The 27,402-nt window shown below is 40.3% G+C and overlaps 1 protein-coding gene across 1 annotated transcript; it reads left to right on the forward strand.

Annotated features, from left to right (window-relative positions):
- The first annotated feature begins 2,870 nt into the window (after positions 1 to 2,870).
- Positions 2,871 to 27,402, forward strand: STPG4 (sperm-tail PG-rich repeat containing 4). The gene is made up of 7 exons (XM_067463192.1): positions 2,871 to 3,098; positions 7,665 to 7,730; positions 14,452 to 14,712; positions 17,484 to 17,548; positions 18,442 to 18,490; positions 25,909 to 26,013; positions 27,286 to 27,402. The coding sequence occupies exons 1-7, from the start codon at positions 3,033 to 3,035 to the stop codon at positions 27,400 to 27,402; spliced, it is 729 nt and encodes a 242-aa protein (XP_067319293.1). The 5' UTR covers positions 2,871 to 3,032.

A 27,402-nucleotide genomic window follows, 5' to 3' on the forward strand; every position in this document is an offset into this window, starting at 1 on the left:
AGCAAATTTCATAGGTAAGGCTTTGTATTGATTCTTTGAAAGGGGTTAATTTGAAGCACAGGTTAGTGGGTTTGGAAAATGTAGCAAGTTAAAACCAGAAGTGAAACCTCCAGATTTCATGTAGCTATGCTGAGGGGAAAGGCCAGGGATAATATATGACCTAGTGGCCCTGACCTGGTTTTATTTCAAGTTTTTATAGCATTTGAATGCAATCATTGACTGGAAAGAAAAGACAGGTATCCTACTAGAACCTTGCAATTTTTTTTCCTATTGCAGTTATTCCTGTGTGTGATTAGGTTTATGAGTATTTCTGGATCTACATTCTTGGATCTCAGTTATGGCCCACTATGGCTACTTGTTCATGTAAAGAATGCATACTTCACTTGCCACCATAGCAAGGCCTTTGTATGGCCAATTGGCCATTATGTCCCTTCTCTCAGGAATAAAATGTAAAAGACAACAGTCATGGAATGTAATCCAGTGGAATATGGTAAAAATGGGCTGTGGTGGCTTAGCTCACTTTTCTCTAGTGGATGGGAGTGTACCTCTTTTAGACTCACAAAGACCCTATAATGCTTGGGGTCAGGCTGTTATAAAAGAGTTCATCAAATGATGGAAATAATATTATTACTGACAGCCATAGAAAGATCTGGATCTATGGTAAAAGAATTCAGTAATGGAAGTGGGGAAAAACTTGAGTAAGCAGCCAGGTCTTAGATGGCCCTACATGGATGTGGTCTTAGATGGCCCTACATGGATGCACAGAACATGGGAGATTAACTAGATGAACTTAAAGTCTTGACAGAGCAATGCTAATATGATATAATAGGCATCATTGAAACCTGGTGAGATGAGTCCTGAGATTAGAATATAGGTCATACAAGGGTGTATAACCTGTTTCAGCGAGAACTTCCAAACAAAAAAGGAATAGTAGCAATATACTAAGGATGTTTATATTTGTGAAGGAGATCCATGACTTGCAGCCTGTCTGCACAAGACCAAAAACCCAGACTCATCTCAAAACGGTTTGCTGGCTGTCCCCACAATGCACAGTGGCTTCTGGGGACTTGAGGTGTTTTTTTTTTTTTTTTTGGTTTAAACAGACTACCTCATTTCAAGCAAAGTCAGTGTATACTTGGGACTATGTCGTTAAGGGTAACTACTACAGACTCTCAAGCCAGGCTGGAACAGATGGCTAGGCATTCAGAAAGGTGAAATGTAGTAGTAATTAGAAGTTTCAGGAATGAATCATAAATTTGGAAGACACCACAAGAATAATCCTGTCCAACAATCAAAGCACTCCCAAACTTTATAAATCTCCAAAGATGGAGACTCCACCACACTCTGAGGCAACATAGCTCTTACCTGTTAATGCAGCCTTCACTCATACAGCTTGTGGTCTATTAAGACTCCAAGATCCTTATACTGTTACCAAGTCGGGTGTCACCATCCTATTATCTGTGCATTTCATTTTTATTGTCATAAATGTACTGTACATTTCTCCCTTTCGAAATTCATTTTGTTTTGGCCCAGCTCTAATCTGTAAGGTCATTTTGGATTCTGAACTTGTCCTCTACGGTATTAGCTTTCTCTCCCAATTTGGTATCGGCAGCAACTTTGATAACAAATGAGTTCTAGTCTGCCCAAATCATTGATAAATATGTTGAATAGCCCTAGGCCCAGGACAACTTTGAGGTACTCCAATAGTCGCTTCCCTCCAGGATGAAGAGGAGCCACTGGTAAGCAACCTTTAGGTTTGGTTGGTCAACTTATAAATCCAACTAGCAGTAGCATTGTTTAGCACACATTTTATTAACGTGTTCAGGAATAACATGGGAGACTGTCAAATGAGTTCAAAATTAAAGAGGGATACCTGTATGCCTAGAATTCCATCACACTGCTCCATAGGAACAGAATGATAGAACTCTACAATGAGGATGTAGCCTAGTTGCATAAATGGGAGAATGCAGCACATTTGTGAATTGAAGGCCTACCTAGTAAACCTAGGTATAGGGTTTGAACCCAGAGTTCTTAAGAGTATATTCTGAGAACTGAATATCTGCACAGCTTGGCTTTAAGAGCGTAGGTAAAGGTTTCCCCCTGACATTTAAGTCCATTCGTGTCCAACTCTGGGGTGTGGTGCTCATCTCCATTTCTAAGCCGAAGAGCCAGTGTTGTCCGTAGACACCTCCAATGTCATGTGGCCGGCATGACTGCATGGAGCGCCATTACCTTCCCGCTGGAGCGGTACCTATTGATCTACTCACATCTGCATGTTTTCGAACTAAGTTGGCAGAAGCTGGGACTGACAGAGGAAGCTCACGCTGCTCCCCGGATTTGAACCTGCAACCTTTCGGTCAGCAAGCTTAGCAGCTCAGTGGTTTAACCACTGCACCACCGGGGCCCCCTGTTTTAAGAGAATAGCTAGCAGAAATGTGATGAAATGCTTTTAAACAAAGGGTGAGGTGGTGTGTGTTTTTTGGGCTGTATGCTCGTTGTATAACAGCATTTTCTGATATTTTGCCTGCATCTGTGGTTAGCATCTTCATGCCAGCCACAGGCAAAACATCAGGAGAAAATGCTGCCAGAACATGACTATACAGTTCAGAAAACACACAACACCCTAGTGAGTCCAGTTATGAAAGCATTCGACAATACATATACATGGTGCTTTTATTTTACATTATTCCTTGGTACTGAAGCATAGTATATGGGCTATCATTGTAGAGAGAGAACTACAACTCAAAACTATTTACTGCTGACTGCTACTTTATATCTAGACTAGCCCCTCTGATTGGGAGCTGGCACCGTGTTATCATAATGCCAGTAATGACCCTGCATCACAACCATCAGTGGGTGAACAAGGGGCAGTTCGGATACACCTGCCCCCCTGCCTCTGAGGACTTGGTGGGAGACAACTTGCCATGGCACAAGGAGCAGAATAGATCCTGGAAGACAAAGCACACCAGCATCTAAACACCTCCTGATGCTACATCACAACAACCAAAGATAAGGAGACCTTGACATGCAAAATGATTGGTGGACGCCATTCAAAGTTTTTGACTGGATTAGTAGAATCTGACATCTCTTTGGAGGAGGTGTGTATTTCACTCTTCATTTCAGACTAGTTGGGAAACCAGTTAAAATGGAGAACCCACGAAGACACACTGATGACTAAGGAAGGTGCATTAAAAGGGAGGGAGGGAGGGAGGTGGCAAGGCAAATTCTTTTTTTGCACAGAAGACAAAGTCTAGTCTGCTTCACTAAGAAGGCATGTTCAACAATTCTCAGGGAATTTCAGTAGATCTTAGCTTGGGAGGACAACTACCAGTATTCATGGGAAATGTTCAGTCCCAGGACACACTACAGGTTGCTATGAGCCAGAAAACATGGAAAACAAAAAGAAGTGGGTGGGGGCCTGTCTAACTTTGGTTACATGTTTTAAAACTTATAAATCACTATTTGGATGGAATGGATTCTTTATGCATATATCACTGCACTGAAATACTTCTTTAGTTGCTCTATGGCAGTATCTCTCAACCTTCTGAATGCTGCAAACCCTTAACACAGTTCCTCATATGGTGACCCCCAACTATAAAATTATTTTCGTTGCTACTTCATAACTAATTTTTTTATGTAAATATCTGATATGCAGGAGGTATTTCCATTCATGGGACCAAATTTGGCACAAAAAACCAACATGCCCAAATTTGAATACTGGGGGGGGGCGGCGGGGGGGGGGGTTGATTTTGTCATTTGGGAGTTGTAGTTGCTGGGATTTATAGTTCACCTACAATCAGAGCATTCTGAACTCCACCAACAATGGAATTGAACCAAGCTTGGCACACAGAACTCCCATGACCAACAGAAAATACTGGAAGGGTTTGGTGGGCATTGACCTTGAGTTTTGGAGTTATAGTTCACCTGCATCCAGAGATCACGGGGGACTCAAATAATGATGGATCTTGACCAAACATGGCACAAATACTCAATATGCCCAAATGTGAACACTGGTGGAGTTTGGGGAAAATAGACCTTGACATTTGGGAGTTGTAGTTGCTGGAATTTATAGTTCACTTACAATCAAAGAGTAACTAAGGTGTGGACCAACATGGTCAAGTCAGATTTCTCGAAAAAATAATATTTATTTATTTACTTTATTTATATACCACTTTTCTCACCCCTGGGGGGGACTCAAAGCGGTTTCCAACATATTCATGGCAAAGTTCTAGAGGCATTTAGAACATGGCCATATAGCCCGGAAAAACCTACAACAACCCAGTGATTCCGGCCATGAAAGCCTTCGACAATACATATTCACGGCAAAATTCAATGCCTTACGAAACATGAAAACCTAACATAAAAACAATATAGATATTGGGTTGTTGTAGGTAAAATGATACAATCATCATTTTACAGTTAGTAAAACTGTAGTTAGTCTATATTTTCTCCTGCTCCAAGGTGGTATCTTCCAATTGTTCTAGACACCATAACCATTGTATAAACTTACGTAGCATGCAAATTTCCATGGTCAAGTAAAAGAGGCACATCAAAAACATAATGACAACTAGACTTTTTGGTGAGAAAACTAATTTACACCTCTGGGAAAGATGTAAATAAATGCTTTAGGTCCTTGCCACAATTTTTGAGTGTTCAATTAGTTTTGTCATTTTGCCTTTGAACAGGAAGCATTGTGCTATATCAACATGCTTTTGAGATCCCCTTCGTTTCAAAAGCACTTTGCTATATTGTCTTTTTTCTAAGGGCTGACAAACATGACTCTTGGTTCTTCTTCAGATCTTGGCCTGTGGCATTAGTTGTTCCATTTTTCATTGTGCTAGAATGCTTTAATGAAAGCACAGGCATGATCTTTCGTTGGAGTTGAGAGATTCTCGTTTGAAAGAGATGACACAAGAAAAAACAATGAGATTGCCATTCACTGTTACGTTGCTTTTCAAAATGTGACCAATGTTGCTATCTTAAATATATTACAGTAGGAAGGGATTACTTGAGGCTTTCCATGTGTTGGGTTGTTGTGAGTTTTCCGGGCTGTATGGCCATGTTCCCAAAGCATTCTCTCCTGACATTTCTATGGCAGGCATCCTCAGAGGTTGTGAGATCTGCAGGCGAAACGTCAGGAGAGAATGCTTCGGGAATATGGCCATACAGCCTGAGAAAACTCACAACAACCCAGTGATTCTGGCCATGAAAGCCTTCGACAAGACATTATCCATGTGTTCTTTGACCTCATCTCCCATCAGACCTAGCCAGGATCGCCATTGCTGAGGGATGATAGTAATTGTAGTCCATCAATACTTATGGATTTACAACATGTCCACTTCTGTGTACCATTACATCCTAGCTCTCTGGCATACACACACATTTATTTCCACTTTTACCTTTGTTCAAACAGGCTTTCTAGGTTTCTGAAGCAACAGAAAACTGTACAGCTAGTTCACGAGAGATTTAAAAAGCACATGAGATTTTTAGAAGTTCTCTTTCTAATGTGATTCATGATCACTTCTTGGCTCAGGATGTGATGCATTTTCTCTCTCTTCTCCTTTGTCTGTCTAAGAACACTCAAACCCATAGCACATGGATTGTGATGTCACAGATGCTCTTGCCACTCTCATGCACTAAGACAAGAGCAATCAGTTCCTTTAAAAATTAAAAGGGATCAGGTCCTTAAGCAAAATAAAAGGAGAACATGGTTGGCAGCAGTGAGGCCAGCAGAGCCAGTAGAGCCAGCAGAATCAGCAAACGCTCTCCGGTAGGAGATATACTTCGATCTTTGGGCAGAAGGTTTTGTAATGCTTGTGCAGTCTGACCAAAGCAGCACTGAAACCTCAAGTGAAGTGATTACAAGAGATTGCAAGTAATAAATTATAATTAATATCGCTACCTGCTAGAAGTTATGGGGTGGAGTAATGGGGACGAAACATTGTAATTATCTAGAAAGTGTTTTCCTAGTGATGAAAAAAGTTGCTGTTTCTAGTTACTTCATTATTCTCCAAATACTTCATTATTCTCCAGACATGGACTTGAAAGGTTAAGTGACAATGTTGACTGGAATTCATGCTTGTAGGTGTATAATCTATAATTATGCTTTTGTGATTGGTTTGCACTGATGATCTCTACATAAATAGGGACTAGTTAAGGACTGTAGAAGTTACTCAATCCACACTTGCTGGGCAGTAGATGCTACAAGTGAGGAGGATCTTTCCCCCCTTGATCACAAAGTAGCAGATGGCTGTTTCCACATTCCCTTTCATAGAATCATAGAGTTGGAAGTGACCTCATGGGCCATCCAGTCCAACCCCCACCAAGAAGCAGGGAAATTGCATTCAAATCACCCCTGAAAGATGGCCATTCAGCCTCTGCTCAAAAGCCTCCAAGGAAGGAGCCTCTTCCACACTCCAGGGCAGAGAGTTCCACTGTTGAACAGCTCCACAGTCAGAAAGTTCTTCCTAATGTTCAGGTGGAATCTCCTTTCCTGTAGTTGAAGCCATTGTTCCATGTCCTAATCTCCAGGGCTGCAGAAAACAAGCTTGCTCCCTCCTCCCTATGACTTCCCCTCACATATTTATACATGGCTATCATGTCTCCTCTCAGTCCTCTCTTCTGAAGGCTAAACATACCCAGCTCTTTAAGCTGCTCCTCATAGGGCTTGTTCTGCAGACCTTTGATAATTTTGGTCACCCTCCTCTGGACACATTCCAGCATGTCAACATCTCCCTTAAATCGTGGTGCCCAGAATTAGACACAGTATTCCAGATGTGGTCTGACCAAGGCAGAATAGAGGGGTAGATTGACTTCCCTGGATTTAGACACTATGCTCCTATTTATGGAGGCCAAAATCCCATTGGCTTTCTTTTGCCGTCACATGGCATTATTGGCTTATGTTTAACTTGTTGTCCACAAGGGCTCCAAGATCTTTTTCATACATACTGTTGTAAAGCCACATGTCCCCCATTGTGTATCTTTGCATTTCATTTTTTTGCCTAAGTGGAGTATCCTGCATTTTCCCTAGTGAACTTCATTTTGTTAGTTTTGGCCCATCTCTCCAATCTGTTCAGATAATTTTGAATTCTGTTCCCATCTTCTGGGGTATTGGCTATCCCTCCCAATTTGATGCCATTCCCTAAGTAATGGCCAGTGGAATGGGAATTTATGATGGGTGAAAACAGCAGTCTGCTTTGTTCTGATTGGCAGGAGAACAAGACTCTGTTGCTTGCAGCAACTGCTGTCATAATAAACCAGAATTTGAGTGATAAAGTTGAAAGACACTCGTTATCTATCTAACCAAAGTAGTTTATATGCCTAAGTAGCTAATCTAAAATCATGGCCTAGGTTTCTAGAGAAGAAGATTCCACAAGAGGAGTGCCACAACCAAGGAAAACCTGACACATGCGGAAAAAAAAATATCTATAGACCTTGTTGCACTGAGATACCACAATAAATTCTCCATAGTTGATGTTAAATTTTTATTAGTTTGGTGCAATGGAGGATGGCCCTTTAAATGCATATCGATCTTGGTTTTATACTTTTTAGCATGTGTGAGAAGTTTGGTGTGCTTCATAGGTACATTAAATATGAGTGTTTCCGGCCAAAGGACTATTTTAAAATAGTTTATGTGTTGAATGTCTAATCTGGGTTTCTTGAAGGCAATCGACAGGAGCAAAAGAACACCTGAAGTTAGAAGAGATGAATGGTGGAAAGAATCGCTGAGGGTACGCATAATTGTTCATTTAATTATTAACTGCATCAGAAAAGAAGAAACAATACAATAACCAATCTGTGGAGGTGGTGCACAATTGTAGAGTGTGACATTCAATTCTGATTTAATATGAAAAGGAAAGGAGGAAAAGGAGTCTAGTGGCACATTTAAAGCTGAATTATTTTAGCATTGATTTTTGTAGATTTCAACCCACTTCAGATGCATTGTTGGAATGCAAAATTCAAGCCACAGATATTTAAATACAGTTGCATAGTTGTGCAAGTGGGATCAGAGTGTAATATAGTGTTTTTCAACCTGGGGGTCGGGACCCTGTGGGGGTCGCGAGAGGGTGTCAGAGGGGTCACCAAAGATCATCAGAAAACATAGTATTTTCTGTTGGTCATGGGGGTTCTGTGTGGGAATTTTGGTCCAATTCTATAATTGGTGAGGTTCAGAATGCTATTTCATTGTGGGTGAACTATAAATCCCAGCAACTACAACTCCCAAATGCTGAAGTCTATTTTCCCCAAACTCCACCAGTGTTCACATTTGGGGATATTGACTATTTATGCAAGTTTAGTCCAGATCCATCACTGTTTTAGTCCACGGTGCTCTCTGGTTGTAGGTGAACTACAACTCCAAAAATTCAAGGTCAATGTCCACCAGACCCTTCCAGTATTTCCTCTTGGTCATGGGAGTTCTGTATGTGAAGTTTGGTTCAATTCCATCGTTGGTGAACTTCAGAATACTCTTTGATTGTAGGTGAACTATAAATCCCAGCAACTACAACTCCCAAATGACAAAATCATTCCCCCCCAACCCCACCAGTATTCAAATTTGGGCGTATCAGGTATTTGGGCCATATTTGGTCCAGTGAATGAAAATCCATCCTGCATATCAGATATTTACAATATGATTCATAACCATAGCAAAATTACAGTTATGAAGTAGCAATGAAAATAATGTTATGGTTGGGGGTCACCACAACACGAGAAACTGTATTAAGGGGTCACAGCATTAGGAAGGATGAGAAACACTGATGTAATACAAAACGATGCAATGTGTGAACTTGTCCAGAGTTGTGCAAGGTGACACAGCTCTGCCAAGCAGGTGGCCAGTTAGACATGAAGTGTCAACATGTCGTATTTTGTTCATATAACAGTTCTGTTAAAGTAAGAGATTTTAGGAAGATGTTTTTTGACATATGTCACTATAATGAGAAGGAAATGTAATTTGCCAAAAAGCCAATGTCTCTGTTCATACCTCTGTCAATAGGTTGGAATTCTCTCAGCAAACCTCTTCTGAACAAATCAAGAAAAACCTGTGATAGAGTCACCTTAGGGTTGCCATAAGTTGGAAATGGCTTGAAAGTCAACAAAAACAACAATGGGAAACATATCTTCTGGCTTCCTAGAACCTTATTGCAATCACCAATGGGGGGTCCTGATCCCCTCCACATACTATATGTTTATTTCTTTCTGGCCATAATATTTTTTCCCCACTCAGTCAATTCTTTTTCAAAGCAATATTGGAGATGTATTGTCGAAGGCTTTCATGGCCGGAATCACTGGGTTGTTGTAGGTTTTTCTGGGCTATATGGCCATGTTCTAGAGGCATTTTCTCCTGACGTTTCGCCTGCATCTATGGCAAGCATCCTCAGAGGTAGTGAGGATGCTTGCCATAGATTCAGGTGAAACATCAGGAGAAAATGCCTCTAGAACATGGCCATATAGCCCGGAAAAACCTACCTCAACCCAATAGTAGAGATCTTGTTTAAATTTCTGTTTTCTTTGCTCATAAGTGAACCATCCAATGTTTAACCCTTCTTGCTTCAATCCTTTTCTTGATTTTATCATAGGTTGATTTACTCTATTTATTTATTTACTCTATTTATATACCATCCCTCTCAGCTCGCAGATGACTCAGGGCGGTTTGCAGTTGGTGCTAAGACCATAAAATACAATTTCAATACAATAAAAACAATCAGATAATAAAACCAATTCAAAATCAATAAAAACATGAACATTAGGGTCTCATATTAAAAACATTGTCCAATCACATTGTCCAACCATTCCATTTTCCTATGTCTGTTACACTGTATTTGGAAATGCCTGCTCAAAGAGCCAAGTCTTGACTCTCTTTTGAAATGTTAGAAGGGAGGGGGCCAATCTGATATCTTTAGGGAGGGCGTTCCATAGCTGAGGGGTTGATTATTTATGAACTTGAGCAACTTCTTGTATCTTATCCATTCCTTTTTGTCTTCTTTCTTTATCGCCCAGAAAGCTTTATGTGGTGAAATCCAGTGTGCTGTCTTTTGTCCAAATTTTGGATTTGTTGTGCCAAATATATACATGCCATTCAAACGGTAAATCATAACCTTCTATGGTCAAAATTCCCTAATCGTCTAGCACAGACATGGGCAAACTACGGCCCTCCAGGTGTTTTGGACTTCAACTCCCACAATTCCTAACTGCCAGTGGGCTGTTAGGAATTGTGGGAGTTGAAGTCCAAAAAACCTAGAGGGCTGGAGTTTGCCCATACCTGTTCTGGCATCATTCAGTCCCTCATCCATGAAATAGCAGATGCTTCACAATACAATTTCAGGTCTGGTAGACTGAGTTCACCTCTTCGGTTATTGTCAGCAAGAACTTCCCACTTGAATATTGCCTTTTTTCCTATTCCATACAAAATTTGTGATATCCTTTCTCCATTAGGTGAATGGGTTTCATCTAAGGTTACTGGCACGGTATGAAACAGTCTTTGGTAATACCTTCATCTTTATTGCTGCAATTCTTCCTAGTAAAGAAAACTTATTTTTTTCCAATTCAAAAGATCCTTCCTTACTTCCTTCCAAACTTGGCCATAATTGTTTTCAAATATTGTTGACACCCAGAGGTGGCCCTAGGTAATTTTCAATGGTAAGCAAACAGTATTTTGCCCCCCCCCCCCCAACCAATCACTGTTATATATGTATTTTCTGTTCGTCGTGGGAGTTCTGTGTGCCATATTTGGTTCAATTCCATCATTGGTGGAGTTCAGAATGCTCTTTGATTGTAGGTGAACTATACATGTCAGTAACTATAACTCGCATATGTCTAGGTCTATTTTCACCCAAGAGCACTTCAAGAGCTCCCCTGGGCAAAATCAACTATACTGCAAATGCTTACTTTGTGTAATTGGTTGAGCCGCCCCTGTTGACACCTTGTCTGTTAGCCAAATTCCTAAGTATTTCACTTTTCTATTGATTTGAAATTCTGAGTCTTCCATCCATTTTTGTCTGTCTTTCTGTTGTAATTTTTTTAACAATGATCTTGGGGTTTTTTTGGTTGTCCTTAAGTCCTGATATTGTGCCTTAATCCACTAACAACCAATTTAACACAAGTATTGATTTGTTTTTTTAATGCTTGCTTGTAATTTGACATGGGCAGAATGATTTTATTGGTGGATATATTGGAACCAGGCTTTACCATTACACAGAATGTGGCATAAATAGCCTGGGGGAAAAGTAGCAAGACAAAGGATGTATCTACATTACATTATTGTACCAGTTTGATGCCATTCTAACTACCATGATTTTATCCTATGGAATCTTGAGAAGTGTCATTCAACAGAACAAGAATCAAGGCACTCTGTAAAACTACGTATCCCAAGATTCCATAGGATGGAGCCATGACAATGATAATGCCATCAACTTGCTTTTGTTATGTAGTGTGAGTAAGCCCAAAGAACTGTACCATTTCCTCATTTTTCCAGGAACTATTTTATCCTTTTTTTTCCAGGAAACAAAATGCCTTTAACAAGACCTATTGCCATTTTATGTGAAAATGTCACAGAGTGGAAATAAATGATCTTCCCTTCAATAAAATAATTTAAAAGGCCATAAAATACAAGAGATAAAAGCTTACAGATATGTCATGCTTCAAATGCCTGGGTGAATAATAACATTTTGACTTGGGACCTAAAAATGTAAGAGTGGGTTAGTGTCATATTTAGAGCAGACCCATTGAAATCAAGCGCATTGGTTAAAAATTGATATCAGTCATAGATTTCAGAGGGTCAGGGATTAATATGGCTAATTCTGGAGGCAACTCACTAAGATATTGCCAAACAGACATTTAACAACAAAGGAAGATGTGTTATGCATTTTTTTAAAAATGTAGGCAGAAAGTGAATGTAAGGGAGCATCTACACTGTAGAATCATAGAATCATAGAGTTGGAAGAGACCTCATGGGCCATCCAGTCCAACCCCCTGCCAAGAAGCAGGAATATTGCATTCAAAGCACCCCTGACAGATGGCCATCCAGCCTCTGTTTAAAAGCTTCCAAAGAAGGAGCCTCCACCACACTCTGGGGCAGAGAGTTCCACTGCTGAATGGCTGTAGAATGAATGCAATTTGACACTACTTTAATTGAATTGTAGTTTGAGGAGGCATGAGCACTCTTGGACAGAGAAAATGAAATAAAAATCCCATGACTCAATAGCATTGAGGCATGGTAGTTAAGATGGTATCAAACTACATTCATTCCACAGTGTAGATGCATAGTAGGGGTGCATCTTCACTGATACTTTAGGATGGTGGTTTCCAACCTTTTTTTTTTGACCAGGGATCACTTTGACCAATGACCACTCTCCAGCATTAGTACCAAAGAGGTTACGAATCAGTTTATGGTCAACTTTAGATTCGGTTTGGTTATTTGGAGTTCTGATTCAAAAAATTGCATTGGATAAATAACATCAGCTCTAGTTTCTGATATAGAACATATGCCAACCAGTGGTCGCCATCTGCTCAACCACAAAAAAACATATTTAATAAGCCTTAGCAGGGTTTTTTGAGACCAGTTGCTCTCGTTGCAACAGTGTAGTAATGGTGAGGCCACAGACCATATTTTATTTCCTGTGGACCACTGGTGGTTCATTGACCACTAGTTGGGAACCATTGCTTTAGGGCCAATCAGCTCTGATGCAGATGTATGACATGCGGAGCTGATCTGGGTTAATGTGGCCTTGAAATGTGTTAAAAGAAGTCATGAGTTGCTCCGAATTTTTCCCAAAAATTTGAAATAAACCGTGATTTCAGGCCCATGTAAGCAGCTGTGTCATTTCATATTTGGGAAATGGCTGCAGCTGTTTACATCACTATCCTTGGTTTCAGGCAGCTAGTAGACACGGGGAGGGGGGGCACATATCTTGCCCTGTTATTCTGGTCTTTGTGGTGCCCACCAGGGACAAAAATGGTGTTCGCCACCTGCCATGACTATAGGCAGAATGATGAGGCAATATGGGATGAAAGAAGGGAGTTATTTCTCCTTTCTCAACCCCTTCTTTTTGGATCACTTCATTGCTCTTCTCCAAGCTCACTTATACATGCCGTTCGTCATAAAGCTTGGCTTCCAGACCTCTGATCATTTTGATTGCTCTTCACTGGACATGTTCCTTCTGGTCCATATCTTTCTTGAATTGTGATGCCCAGAACTGGACACAGTTGAGGCCTAACCAAAGCAGATTAGAGTGGGATGATGACTTCCCCTAATCAAGTTACTATACTCCTATTGATGAAGTCTAGAATTACATTGGCTTTTCTTACTGTTACATCTTCTAAGTATATACCAGTATTGTGATTCTTCATTGTCAAGGACGTTTGAATGGTAATGATGGGAAAATGAACACTTGCTCTGTTGTTGCAAGTACAGCCAGCCCTCCATATTTGCTAATGTTAGAGGCATAGGACAATTATGAAAATGAATTCAAAGCTTCTCCAGGAATTTCTAGGTCTTCAATACAGGTCTATAGTCAACATCTGCGGGAAACGGGTCTTAGAATTCTACTGAAGGACCTAGATATTCTTAGAGAGTTGTTCTCTTTAGGTGTCTCCAGGCCAGTGATTCTCAACCTGTGGGTCTACAGATGTTTTGGCCTTCAACTCCTAGAAATCCCAACAGCTGGTAAACTGGCTGGGTTTTCTGGGGGTTGTAGACCAAAACACCTGGGGACCCACAGGTTGAGAACCACCAGTCTAGGTCCTTCGTTGTGACTCTTAAGGTCAAATTGTACTGGAATCATAGAATCATAGAATCAAAGAGTTGGACGAGTCCAACCACCCAGTCCAACCCCCTGCCAAGAAGCAGGAATATTGCATTCAAATCACCCCTGACAGATGGCCCTCCAGCCCCTGTTTAAAAGCTTCCAAAGAAGGAGCCTCCACCACACTCCGGGGCAAAGAGTTCCACTGCTGAACGGCTCTCACAGTCAGGAAGTTCTTCCTCATGTTCAGATGGAATCTCCTCTCTTGTAGTTTGAAGCCATTGTTCCGCGTCCTAGTCTCCAAGGAAGCAGAAAACAAGCTTGCTTCCTCCTCCCTGTGGCTTCCTCTCACATATTTATACATGGCTATCATATCTCCTCTCAGCCTTCTCTTCTTCAGGCTAAACATGCCCAGCTCCTTAAGCCACTCCTCATAGGGCTTGTTCTCCAGACCTTTGATCATTTTAGTTGCCCTCCTCTGGACACATTCCAGAGAAGATTAGATTAAAATGTTATCTCTGGAAGATTCCTAGAGATAAGATTTTAATCTAATCAGTGCATAATCAAGCCCACAAAGGTCAAACATGCAAATAGGGAAGATGGCCAACTGTACCCATGAGAGGAGAAAACCAGTTACAACCTGCCTCTTGATTCTGGGGACCCTGGATGCAGATAGCATAAGAGGGTTTAATGCTCTGTTTCTTTCCACCAGCCAACACCAGTACCAGGTACTTACTCCATAAGAGACTTTCTTCAAGATGCCCTGCTGAATCCAGTGGGGCCAACCTACAGTTTCAAAGGGGAAGGCAGAAAGAAAATGCCCATCTTCCAGCAGCGTCATGACAGAACCCTCCCAGACGTGAAACCGTACTATCCTCCATCGCTTACGACACTACTAAAGAAAACGACTGAAACATATTCTTTTAAGAGCATCCCAAGGCAAAGCCCAACGCATTTAAGCTATAGAGATAAGGTAAACGTGAATTAATAATATGGATATAGTAATCTAAAGAGTCATAGAGTCATAGAGTTGGAAGACACCACATGGGTCATCCAGTCCAACTTCCTTCTGCCATGCAGGAAAAGCACAAAGCACCGCTGACAGATGGCCATCCAAGCTCTGTTTAAAAGCCACCAAAAAAGGAGCTTCCACCACACTCCGAGGTAGTGAGTTCCACTGTTGAACACCTCTTACAGTCAGGATTTTTTTCCTAATGTTTAGGTGGAATCCCTTTTCTTGTAATTTGAACCCATTCTTTTGAGCCCTTATTTCCAGGGCAGCAGAAAACAATTCTGCTCCCTTGTCTTTATTATTTCCTTTCAAATATTTAAACATAGCTATCATGTATCCTCTCAATCCTCTCTTCTGTAAGCTGAACATATTCAGCTCCTTAACTGCTCCTCATAGGGATTCATGGTTTTCAGACCTTTCAGTTGCCCTCCTAAACTAAACATTCATAGCAGTGGTGGAGAAACAATTGCAGCCATTGGGACAAATTGAATGTCATATTTATTTATTTATTTTATTTATTTGATGCACTTATTAACCACCATTCTCAGCCCATTAGGGCGACTCATCCCTCCATATATTACACTCATCCCTCCATATTTTCAGTTTATACTTTCACAGATTTGATTATTCATAGATTGCATTAAACATTTTCTCTCTAGGAATGTCTAGGTCCTCAGTTGTGACACAATGGTCAACTTCCTTCAGCCATGTTGGAAGACCTAGAAATTTCTAGAGAAAATATCTCTCTGAAAAATCTCTAGGTCCTCTGATGCAACATTGTGGTCAGCTTCCAGCAAAAGTTGACCATAGATTTGTGCTAGGAGACTTTGGGCCCTTCCACACAGCCATATAAACCAGAATATCAAGACAGATAATCCACAATATCTGCTTTGAACTGGGCAAGCTGAGTCCACACTGCCATATAATCAAGTTCAATGTGGTTTTTACATAGCTGTGTGGAAGGGGCCTTAGACATTGGGTTGTTGTAGGTTTTTTCGGGCTATATGACCATGTTCTAGAGGCATTCTCTCCTGACGTTTCACCTGCATCTATGGCAAGCATCCTCAGAGGTAGCCTACCTCTGAGGATGCTTGCCATAGATGCAGGTGAAACGTCAGGAGAGAATGCCTCTAGAACATGGCCATATAGCCCAAAAAACCTACAACAACCCAGTGATTCCAGCCATGAAAGCCTTCGACAATACATGGCCTTAGACATTCTTAGCGAGGTAGTATCCCAGGTAAAAAAATAATTCTGGTTTTCACTTCATTGGGCCCTAAGTCCTTTAAGTCCAACATATTGTCCACTGTGTCATTTACCAGAAAACAGCTCACATGGTTACGTCTACATTATAGAATTATTGTACTTGGCACTGCTTTAGCTACCTTGGCTCAATGCTGTGGAATCCTGGGATTTTTAGTTTTGATGATGCACCAGCATTCTTCGGCAGAGAAAGTTAAATATGCTGTAAGATGACCACCATTAGTCTCAGCACCTTCACAAGCAGTTGGTGCATTGCTTTGATGTTAATCTGCATGAATTTTATAATGTACAAGGGATATCCTGAAAGTAAAATTACAAGCCTTCCCAGAATAAGGAATCCTAAGCAATATGTCCTAAATGCATTTTATGAGAGACTAGAACTGTTTATCCCTAAAATATCCATCCTATTTCCCTTGAACATGCCCAGCATTTTTAAAATTTTAATCCTTACATTTGACCCTGCCACAAATGCGTCATGTCATTATTGTATTGTTTTGCTTTATTATGAGTTATTTATTGTTGTTTGTTTTTGTTATGACTTGTAAGCCGCACCGAGATGGTAGCGGGGTATAAATAAAAGTTTATTATTATTATTTAAAAATACAAAGGATAAATATATTTTAATAAAAGTTGCATGGATTATAGCATAGGCATTACATTATTTTTCCACATAATCAACATTCCGTTCAATACATTTTGTCATCTGTGCTACAAGTTTTTAATGTCTGTGTCACAGACCTTTTTTGGCCAGTTCATCACTTTGATTTTCACCTCGTTGTCATCAGAAAAGTGTTTTCCACCCAGGTGTTCCTTCAATTTAGTGAAAACATGATAGTCACTGGGTGTGAGATCAGGGCTGTGAGAGGGATGGCTTAAAACATCCCAACCAAATGAAGTCAACATTTCTTGTGTTGCATGAGCGGTGTGCGGATGTGCATTGACATGAAGGAGACAGACAGAAGAGAAACGGAATGAGGACGCTGATCTCTATCCTTCACCACAACGCCAGTCGATGAGCTACTGATGACTGGCACTGCTCGTTCACTTCCTCTTGCTTCCCACTACACAGTAGTTATACCAACTTCCCCTGCAGAATCTCCCCGTAAGAGCTACATGCCTTGTAACCTTCTGTCTGACTTCTAACGGAAAGTTGCCATACCTAATCCTGGGGCAATCTAGATTTCCCCTAGATTAGGTATGGCAACTTTCCATTAGAATTCCCTTCTCTTCTCCATTCATCCTGTTCCCTCTTTGCCACTCAACGTTGTCCTCAGAATTAATGTAAAGACAAAGTACTTCTCAAATTTCAGTGCTATATGGTGTTGTTGTCATAAATGTAGAAACAGAATCCTGAAGTGCTGGAATTATAGAAACTTACTTTGCAGCTCAGAAATTTTAACATTTCTACTTTAGGTAATCACTAATATAGTAAAATAACTTCTTTATTATGGACTTTTGATTCACAACAGAATGTAAACACAGACCCTGGGCAGTATGACCTTTTTCCTCCGCCAGTACCCACTTTTCCAGTCAAGTAAGTAAAAAGGCTTTTCCTACTCTTCCTTTCTCTTTGTGTACAAATTAAAACCCAGGACTTCAAAATTTATTTTTTTTTAAAGTAGTTTGTCATGCAGAGTTCCAAGACAATACCTTGTTTCCATTGATGCTCTTTCAAATTCTTGTTGACCTGTGTTTTGCATTACTCCTCCTTTTTATTAATTTTTGCTAGGACCCCCCCCCCCCCCTCCCGGTGGCACAATGAGTTAAACCCTTGTGTCGGCAGGACTGCTGACTGACAGGTTGGCGGTTCAAATCTCAGAAGTGGGGTGAGCTCCCATCTGTCAGCTCTAGCTTCCCATGAGAGGGCATGAGAGATGCCTCCCACAGGATGGTAAAAGATCAAACATCCAGGTGTCCCCTGGGCAATGTTCTTGCTGATGGCCAATTCTCTCACACCAGAAGCCACTTGCAGGTTCTCAAGTTGCTCCTCACACACACAAAACTAAGTTTTTTGCTGGCTAGTTATGATGCTTGGGATAACAGCAGGCCTATGTTATAACCTAAAAGCATGAGAATCTGTCTGTGCTTGGAAGTTAAACAATGACGGTCTTGGTTGGTGCTTGAATGGGAGACCACCAATAGGCTATATTTCACAGGAAGGAACAGGCAAAACCACCTCTGAGTATTCCTTGCCAAAGAAAACACCCTATGCGGCACCAGGTTGGAGAAGGCCATTCTTCACATTGAAAAGGATTTTTTCTAAAGGAGTGCATAGGATGAACAACAAATCATAAATGTAAACAAATCATATTATGTTGAATCAAGTTATATCACTGAACAGCCAGAGAAGTATATCATATTTGCAAAATTTACCCCTTCTTTTCCATTTCCTATGATTTTCTCTTGTCCTTTCCCCTGCAAATCTAGGAATTATATGTTTCGATCTGGAGTACAAAGGTTTCCCATTTTTGGACCGGTAAGTACCATACTAATTAATAATTGAAGGAAAAGAAGAAAAGAAAGCTATGTTTAAAGACATACTTTTTTGTAGATCTGAAGCTTAATATTTAGACTTCCCAGAGTGGTTTCAAACAAGGTTTTTATCATGCCATCATCCAATAGGTTCAGGCAAAAGAAAACTGCTGCAACCTCTCCTAGTTTCTATGTTTTTTCCTAATTAACATTTTTTGTCATCTTGACCACCTGATGTTGATTGGCCATGTTTTCCAATTTCCATCTGTGAAGTATTGGAGGGTAGGAAATGCAGGCTATCATTACCCAGTTGCTATTGTGCCCCTTCAAATAATATTTGACTATTGGCGATCCTACGTATCCCTGTCACAGGGGTTTCTCCACCAGGTTGTGATTTCAACCCAAGTCCAGCCCTTGACATCCAAACAAGACCATCTTAGACTGGATCTACACAGCGAAATAATACAGTTTGAACTGCATTATATGACAGTGTAGATCTAGCCTTAGAACCAATCCATGGATATCTTGTGTTTCCAAATTGTAGATGCTTTTCATGGCATTTCGGAATGAACACATTGAGATAGGAAAGAGAGAATGTGCCTGGAATAAGAGAACATATACTAGAAATTTGATCTCCCCAAGAGTTTTTAGCATTCCATGTACATGATGTAGAGGGTCACACATTTCACTCTTGATGGATGTGTTGATTGCAATTGTCCAGATACGGACATGAAGAACGAGTGTGCTGGCATTATTGATGCATCTGTGCTTCCAGTTAATAATGCCCTGGATTTAGGAGCAGAAGTGATGAGGAAACATCGAGATCTTGTCATCAATATTAAGCAAGTGTATCAGTTGGAGAGCCTATGAGTCACTCCTATCATAATCTTGATAAATGACTTGAACCTGGAAGTATGGAAAAAAGAAGCCCAGACCATATGAAGCTTCCCCACAGACAAATCAGTCATGGCTGAAGCTGTCAGTTTATCATGCTGTCAGGTTTATCAAGAACACCTTGAGCATCACAAATATTGAGGACTGCAGAAACTTTTCATGCTCCCCTCTACGCATGCATATATGAATGCTCACTCAAGCACAAATGTTGCGCAAAGGAGACTTGAATAATAAGAGGTTGGATGGTCATCTGTCAGAGGTGTTTTGATTGTGTGTTCCTGCATGGCAAGAGGTTGGACTGGGTGGTCCTTAGGGTCTCTTCCAACTCTGTAATTCTATGAATCTGAGATCTGAGCAAAATGTGCATGTGAATGATATACACTCATCCTTCCACATTCACAAGACCTCAGTGGAAGTGATATTTCCTCCAGGTCCTCCAGGTGGCCTAGAGGAAGTTCTCTATAGCATAGAGTTGCACTGGAGGACCTAAAAATTACTAGAGGGAATCTGTGAATAATCAAATCTGTAGATAAGGCAGGATGCCTGTATTTGTTTTCTCTCCTAGAGCCTGCTAATCTTTAAGTCTATATATTTTTAGGTTAGCCACTGGTGGTGCAGTGGGTTAAAGCACTGAGCTGCTGAACTTGTTGACCGAAAGGTTGCAGGTTCAAATCTGAGGAGCAGGGTGAGCTCCCGCTGTTAGCCCCAGCTTCTGCCAACCTACCAGTTTGAAAACATGCAAATGTGAGTAGATCAATAGGTACCACTCCCAACGGGAAGGTAACAATGCTCCATGCAGTCATGCCAGCCACATGACCTTGGAGGTGTCTATGGACAACGCTGGCTCTTCGGCTTAGAATTGGAGATGAGCACCAACCTCCAGAGTCAGACACGACTGGACTTAATGTCAGGGGAAAACCTTTACTTTTACTATTTTAAGGAAGATATTTAAATCTGCTTAATACATTCATGGGAGACCACCAATCAGGTGCTAGAGGCTATAGTTCAGAAAAGGGAACCAATAAAACCATCTTTTAGTATTCCCTGCCTAAGAAAACCTGATAAAATTCATGGGATTGTGTTAAATTAACAGGAAACCTGAAGGCACATGCAAACACACGATTACAGTGTTTAGGCGATTAACAACATCCAAACACTGTAATCCTGGTGAGATTGCATACCATCATTCTTGATCACAGGGTACATCTGCTAAAGCACCAGGATGAGTTTTCTGTTTTCTAGCTTTGTAGGCTATATTTCAGAGGAAGGATTGGCCAAGCCATCTCTAAATATTCCTTGTCTAAGGAAACCCAATCAAACCCACGAGGTTGCCATAAGGCAAAGTAGGGCATGATGAGCGGAAAATTATGCATATCTAGCAGGTCAGACTACAGCCTTCAGGAATCTGTAATGATGTGGGTGTTTATGCAGCAATCCTGGTTACCAGAAAATGTGAGGGGAAGCTATTAACATATCCCTGTTTTCATCTGGGAAATATCTGAGAGGAGGAGGAGGAAAGTATTTCTTCATATAAGACAAAGCTCATGATATGGATTTTACATTTACTGAAACACAATCGAGTCAAGGAAAGCTATTCTTCTAGACTGAAACTCTGAGAATCTCCAACGTGAAAGTGTTTTGAGAACTCTAGTCCCCAAAAGTAACTTTCCTTAACTCTGCTGCTGGCCAATTTAATGAGGGTTTTCAAATGTGTTTAGATTCTGAAGAATATAAGAAGGTACAGGTCGAGTATTCTTATCTGAAATACTTGGGATTAGAAGTGTTTTGGATTTCAGATTTTTCCTCCCAGATTTTGGAGTACTTTCATATACATAATGAGATATCTCAGAGCTGGCGGGTAAGGCTAAACATGAAAATAATATGTACAATTCAGACACATAGCCTGTGGGTAATTTTGTACACAATACTATTTTAAATAGTAATTTAATGCATTCTAGTTTATTTCATTGAACAACCAGAAAGCAGAGATGTCACTACCTCAGCCACCCATGTGGACAATTTTGGATTTTGGAGTATTTTTAATGTCACAATTCCAGATAAATGATACTCGACCTGTACATTTCTCTGAATGTCCAAGTCATTGTGGCCATTGACCATGTTGTGTGTAAGTTAAAGTGCAAACAATAAACTTTTTGAAGCTCCGAAAGGATATTCCTGATTACATTGTCCTTGCATTTCCTCGTCTGATCTAACAAGTTCTATATTTCTTTTACCTATAGAGTTGATTAAAAAATAAAACACACACACACACAATAATTTCCCAAACAAAATCAGTAATGGACAATATGGCCACCAATCTCATGGAACTTTTTGACATTTTGTTTTACTGCCTCTTATATCTCAGAAAGTTATGTTCATAGGCTTTGTTTTGTTTTGCTGTTTAAGTCAATTCAACTTTGCTCTTTATTGTTGTTTAGGATTTAAATGCCTCTAGTTTTTCAAAACATTTGTTAATATTTAGATGTCAATTATGTAAAATCTTTGATCAAACAGAGAGGAAGATTTTGGCTTAAACAAGACTCCTTCTTCATTGCCATATAAAATCCAGATTATCTGCTTTGAGCTGGACTATATGCAATGTAGACTGTTATAATCCAGTTCAAAGCAGATAATGTGGATTATCAGCTTTCATATCTGGATTATATAGCAGTGTAGAAGAGGCCTTAGTTATTCTTGTCTCCTTGGAAGAAATCTTTGCAATAGTATATTGGAGTTTCTTTGAAAAGAAAAGGGAAAGGGATTCTGCGTAACACGAATTCACCGGGGACATTATCTGGCTTTTAAATAGATGTTAACCTTTTATTTGAAAATCCTCTAGGATCTCATTAACGCCCCTGAGCCAGGTGGCCCTCTGTGACAGAAGAGGCATTCCATGTAAACAACACCTTCTTAAATGAGTTATTGATACAGCTGCTGTCCAATATTTGGCAACACACTAGATGTAACCCACATCTTAACATTTGCCTGAATCAGAGCAGAATTGCCAGCCAAGTGGCCTCACATTGTGTGCTTCACGGCCACTTTTTTGTGTCTTTGAGGATAGGTTTTGCACTCTTTTATTCATCTCCAATAAATTGCCTCTTGTTTGTTGGTCTCGGATTGTGCTGTTTAGAGATGTGTTGGCTGCTGTCTCAGGCAAAAGGTATTAAGGGACACAGAATAGACATTGATTCATTCATTTACACATACACACATGCACACTACAACTCATCTTTCATCAAATAATGGGACCCAAAGAGGCTTGCAACATGCTGTTGCACCAAACACAAATTATAATGTTCAGAGTCAGATAAGAGAAGGGTATGAAATGCAGCAGCTGAAGCTAAACTTTCAGTTTTCTCATTACTCACTGACTCTAATCCAATTGAGGCTAGCAACTGAATTTAAGTCATGGATTCAATCCAATCTTCCTTCATTTGTTCCGTGGCTCACGGGATAATTTATTTAATTATATATATATATATATATATATATATATATATATGAGACATTGTTCCATATTTGTGTATATGTCTTTTAATATTTTGCTGGTTTATCTCCAGTACAACAACTCCCCCTGCCAAAAAAAATTATTTGTGGGACAAGTACATGTGGGTTCATTTATCTGCTTCCAACAAAATAGGGTGTCTCTAGGCATTTTTAAGCCCACCAACATGGCTATGATATTCTAAGGCCAGAAGGTCTTAATTTCAATAGAGTTCAATATTATCCATGATTTTGTGTATCCACACGAAGTCTGGAAACATATCTCTTGCAAATATGAGGCTCATACCATATTTATAGTCCTGCAAAATTATCTCCTATCTCTTTCCTCCTCCTCCTCCTCACGATTTCTTGCATTCTGTATTTCTGGTGAAATTCTAGCACAAATGCTGTATGTAGCTTGTCAAGAGGGGTTTAAGTCAGATGATGACACATTGTTTCACCTACTTAGTTGTTCTAAAGCAGTGGTTCCCAACTTTTTTTGATCATGGACCACTTGACCAGGGACCATTCTCCAACATTAGTACCAAAAGGGTTATGAATCAATTTTTGGGCAACTTTAGATTTGATTTGTTTATTTGGAGTGCTGATTCAGAAATTTGTCTTAGGTAGACCACATCAGCTCTAGTTTCTGATACAGAACATACACCATCTAGTAGTCGTCATCTGCTCGCCCACAAAAAAACATATTTAATAAGACTCGACACTACAAGAGGGTTTTGTGAGACCAGTCGCTCTCTTTGCAATGGTGTAGTAATGGTGAGGCTGCAAACCATATTTTAGTTGTTCCGGACCACTGGTGTTTCATGGACCACAGGTTGGGAATTACTGTTCTAAAGAAATATCACTATATTTTGTCTTAAGAAGTGGAAATTTTCAAGAGATCTGTATGTAGCCCAACCTCCATATTTTTCTCTCTCGTCTTGACAAAACAAATCAGAATTGCTGCAGGGTTAAGAAAAAGGCATACACGCACTCTCTCACAAGAGATGTCACAATTCCAAATGTGTTAAAAATTATCGTTTTTATGCTAAGAAAAGAATCTGACAGATGCTAACACACCAACACAAGAAAAAATAGGCTGTAGCCCATCTACTGAGTATAAATAGATGTATTTTTCTTGAGTTTACAACAGTAATATTGAAATGTTACTTGACAAGTTGGTTCCACTTGTGTCTGCAAGTGATTGAAAGAAGATGGATTTGTGTAAGTGATTTTATTACAGAGCAACAAAACAGCACATAATCTGTATCTTTTACTCATATATTAAAAGGTTTGTTTGTTTGTTTTTGCAAGATAAAGCCGATATTCTGTAATTACATCTCAATCATGCAAACCTGTCAGAATTGATCGGCGTTGCTCAGATTGGTGAAAGGAGATACAGTCAGCCTCCATATTAATCGATTTTGTATCCATGGATTCAATCATCCACAGCTTCAAAATTTATTTCCCCCATACACAAAAATGTAAATGAAAGCAAGCCCTGATTTTGCCATTTTATACAAGAGACGCCATTTGGCCCAGCTACATTTTTACAGTCTTGTGCCCTCCAGAGTGTGGTTAAGATAGCAAAAGTCATGAATGAGGAAGAATGTTTACGGTTTGCTTCTGCCTGAGCTTACTGGGAAGGGCAAGACTCCGTCTCCTCCTTTCCTCTCTCCTCTGTTGAGTTAACTAAGTTCAACTACTTTTGCATTTTAAACACCATTTGCACCTGTTGAAGTAAGCTGAGGGCAAAGAGGGAAAGGTGGAGAGGGAGAGAAAAACTGAGACTTTTTGAAAGCAGATGAAAAAGTAGGATGATAGAGAAATAATCAAGACTGTCCCTACTCAATTGTGACAGTTGGAGGGTATGTGTTTTCTGGGAAAAGATACCCCAGACCTTATGATGGAATTCACATGGTTCATAGGGCTCTGTACCAGCCTCATACTTGAGATGACATTTACTTGGAACAATTACATAAACAGTCTTTAGTGTTTCAGCTACAGAGATCCTGGGAATATCCCAAGTGCTTCATGTATTAAAGTATAATACGTGTATTTGGAGGACTGAGAAATTATGAAGCTGCCCTGTACTGAGTTAAACCCAGAGTTTAGAAAATTTATTTTGGTCATGATGGTTGCAGGGTGTCTGGAATTCCTACTCCAAAAACAAAAGAAAAGCAAAGCAAAGAAAAAAGGAATGGATAACTTGTTTAGACAAAATTGCTCTAACTAGAGACCTCATCATATTGATGCCCCCACCCCAAGTTTATGTTTCACTGGCAATCACCGGCAAAATGAAGGTGTGTGGGGCACCTTGTGGCGACCCGCACATTCTCCCTTCTTCCCCCATCACATGGGGGCATTGGGGCAAGGCACCCTGTCCCTTCTCCCATCGTACATGGAAAGTGTGGCAATGCAGATTGCCATGTTACCATTTCCCCCATCAGACGGGGGAGAAAGCAAAAAACTGCAGGTAGCTCCATCTGTGCTACCCAAAAGTCGATTTCTAACTGTGGTTGACAAGGAAGCGACTTGCGATGCTTCCTCACCACTTCGTCCATCATTGAAACAGAAGAGAAGGCTGAGAGGAGTCATCATGGCCATGTATTAAAATGTGAGGGAAGTCATAGGGAGGAGGGAGCAAGCTTATTTTCTGCTATCCTGGAGACTAGGATGCAGAGCAATGGCTTCAAATTACAGGAAAGGGGATTCCACTCGAACATAGGATAAACTTCCTCACTGTGAGAGCTGTTCACCAGTGGAATTGTCTGCCCCAGAGTATGGTGGAGGCTCCTTCTTTGGAGGCTTTTAAGCAGAGGCTGGATGGCCATCTGTCGGGGGTGATTTGCAATTTTCCTGCTTCTTGGCAGGGGGTAGGGTTGGACTGGATGGCCCACGAGGTCTCTTCCAACTCTATGATTCTATGACTCCGTTTTGTCAGTGTGCAAAATCGGGGAGAAGCATGATGAGATCCTAGTAGAATGATCTTGTTCGTGTTTGTATAGAGATCTAAAAGATTAAATTTTTATTACATTGTAGAAAGAAGGTCCAGGCCCAGGTGAATATGAAATAAAAGAAAATCCACCTACACCTATACGCTCATGCTTCGTATCAAAGGTCCCACGTCTGTTGCCAGCTCATACTGTGAGTATCACTTGGCTAATATGCCAACCCAAGATTTGTTTCTAGTACTTAGCAGTACAGAGCATGACCTAAGCTTGCAAAAGTTATGTTTTAGACTGCAACCCCAAGTGTAATAAAGCCAAGTTCTGGAACAGAACTGGAATGATACAATGATATTGTAAGGACTTGGCAATCTCAGAGATATTTTAGGTCTAGATTCTGAATTTTAAGCTTCCATCAATAAAACAAAATGGACAAAAAAAAGGGATATCTCTTGCCTTTGAGATAGAACAAGAAAAGTAGCAAAGATAGGCTAATATACCAAATTCATGTTGACCTTTTTTTTTTCATCTCCCTTGTAGGGAAAGTGCATACTTTGGAATATAGGACATACTTTGGGGGTGGAGGAAGAAGGAATTAAAAATGCAACCTATTCTCAGAGTAAACCTAATGATGCATGGCCTCTCTTCTTGAACAAATACACAAATCCCAAAATAATGCTTAATGTGTTGGGTGAGTGGGCTTATTAACAAAAGGCCCTCTCCAGAAATGTACAGCAGAGTAACTTATCATCATCAGCATGACCCATCACCAGTAAGTGATAAAAAGAACAAAAACACACAGGCTAATGTTACCTCTTCCATAAGAGGTTTTTCTTTGTAGTAAAATAATATGGTTGAACTATTTACAAGAACAAGGTTTCTATAACATAAATAAAGTTCTTTATACTTCCTTCTTTGCTTCCACACTGGGCTTCTTTCTCATTCAGATAAACAACTTCACTCTCACAGAGCTTCCTCTCACAGCGAACTTACACAGGAGCTTCACACAATAGCTTTACACACAAGGCCTTCAACCTGAAGATTCTTACGCCAGGCCTTCTCACACCAGACCTTCTCATAGACTAAAGCCTAACTCACACTGTGAGGCCTCCTCACAGACCGAGACCTTTCTCCCACTGAGGTCTACCTCAGACTGATGGCTACTAAGCTACAGGCACACCTATTTATTTGTCGTGTCAGGGCAACCAGTCAATTGTATTACATTTCTAACAGAACAGAACAAACAGACAGACAAAATACAAAATTTGTGAGTTTGGTAGTTGATTAAATGTCCTTTGACCAGTAGCTGGCCACTTGGAGTGCTTCTGGTGTTGCTGCAAGACCAGGTTATATAGAACTGCAGCTTTGCTGAGTCACTGCCTTAATTTAACCTGGCTCTATAGTTTTGCTTTATGTAAGGCCTGCCTTCATTTAATTGATCGTTGTCTTCTTTCTTTCCTTTTCTCTGCAGAAAATACCTGGACCAGGAACATACTGGCCTACAAAGCAGTCTCCCAAACAGCCCAGAACCATTGCCAGTATGGGTCGGGAGCACACAATCTTCTTTAGTAATATTCGAGACATTTAG

Source organism: Anolis sagrei, chromosome 1, assembly GCF_037176765.1.
Source record: "Anolis sagrei isolate rAnoSag1 chromosome 1, rAnoSag1.mat, whole genome shotgun sequence".
NCBI lineage: Eukaryota > Metazoa > Chordata > Lepidosauria > Squamata > Dactyloidae > Anolis > Anolis sagrei.

Coding starts and splice junctions, on each gene's coding strand:
- STPG4 (XM_067463192.1), top strand. CDS start 3,033: ATGATTGGTGGACGCCATTCAAAGTTTTTGACTGGATTAGTAGAATCT. Junction 3,099..7,664: donor CTGACATCTCTTTGGAGGAG/GTGTGTATTTCA, acceptor GGTTTCTTGAAG/GCAATCGACAGGAGCAAAAG. Junction 14,713..17,483: donor ATTTAAGCTATAGAGATAAG/GTAAACGTGAAT, acceptor GATTCACAACAG/AATGTAAACACAGACCCTGG.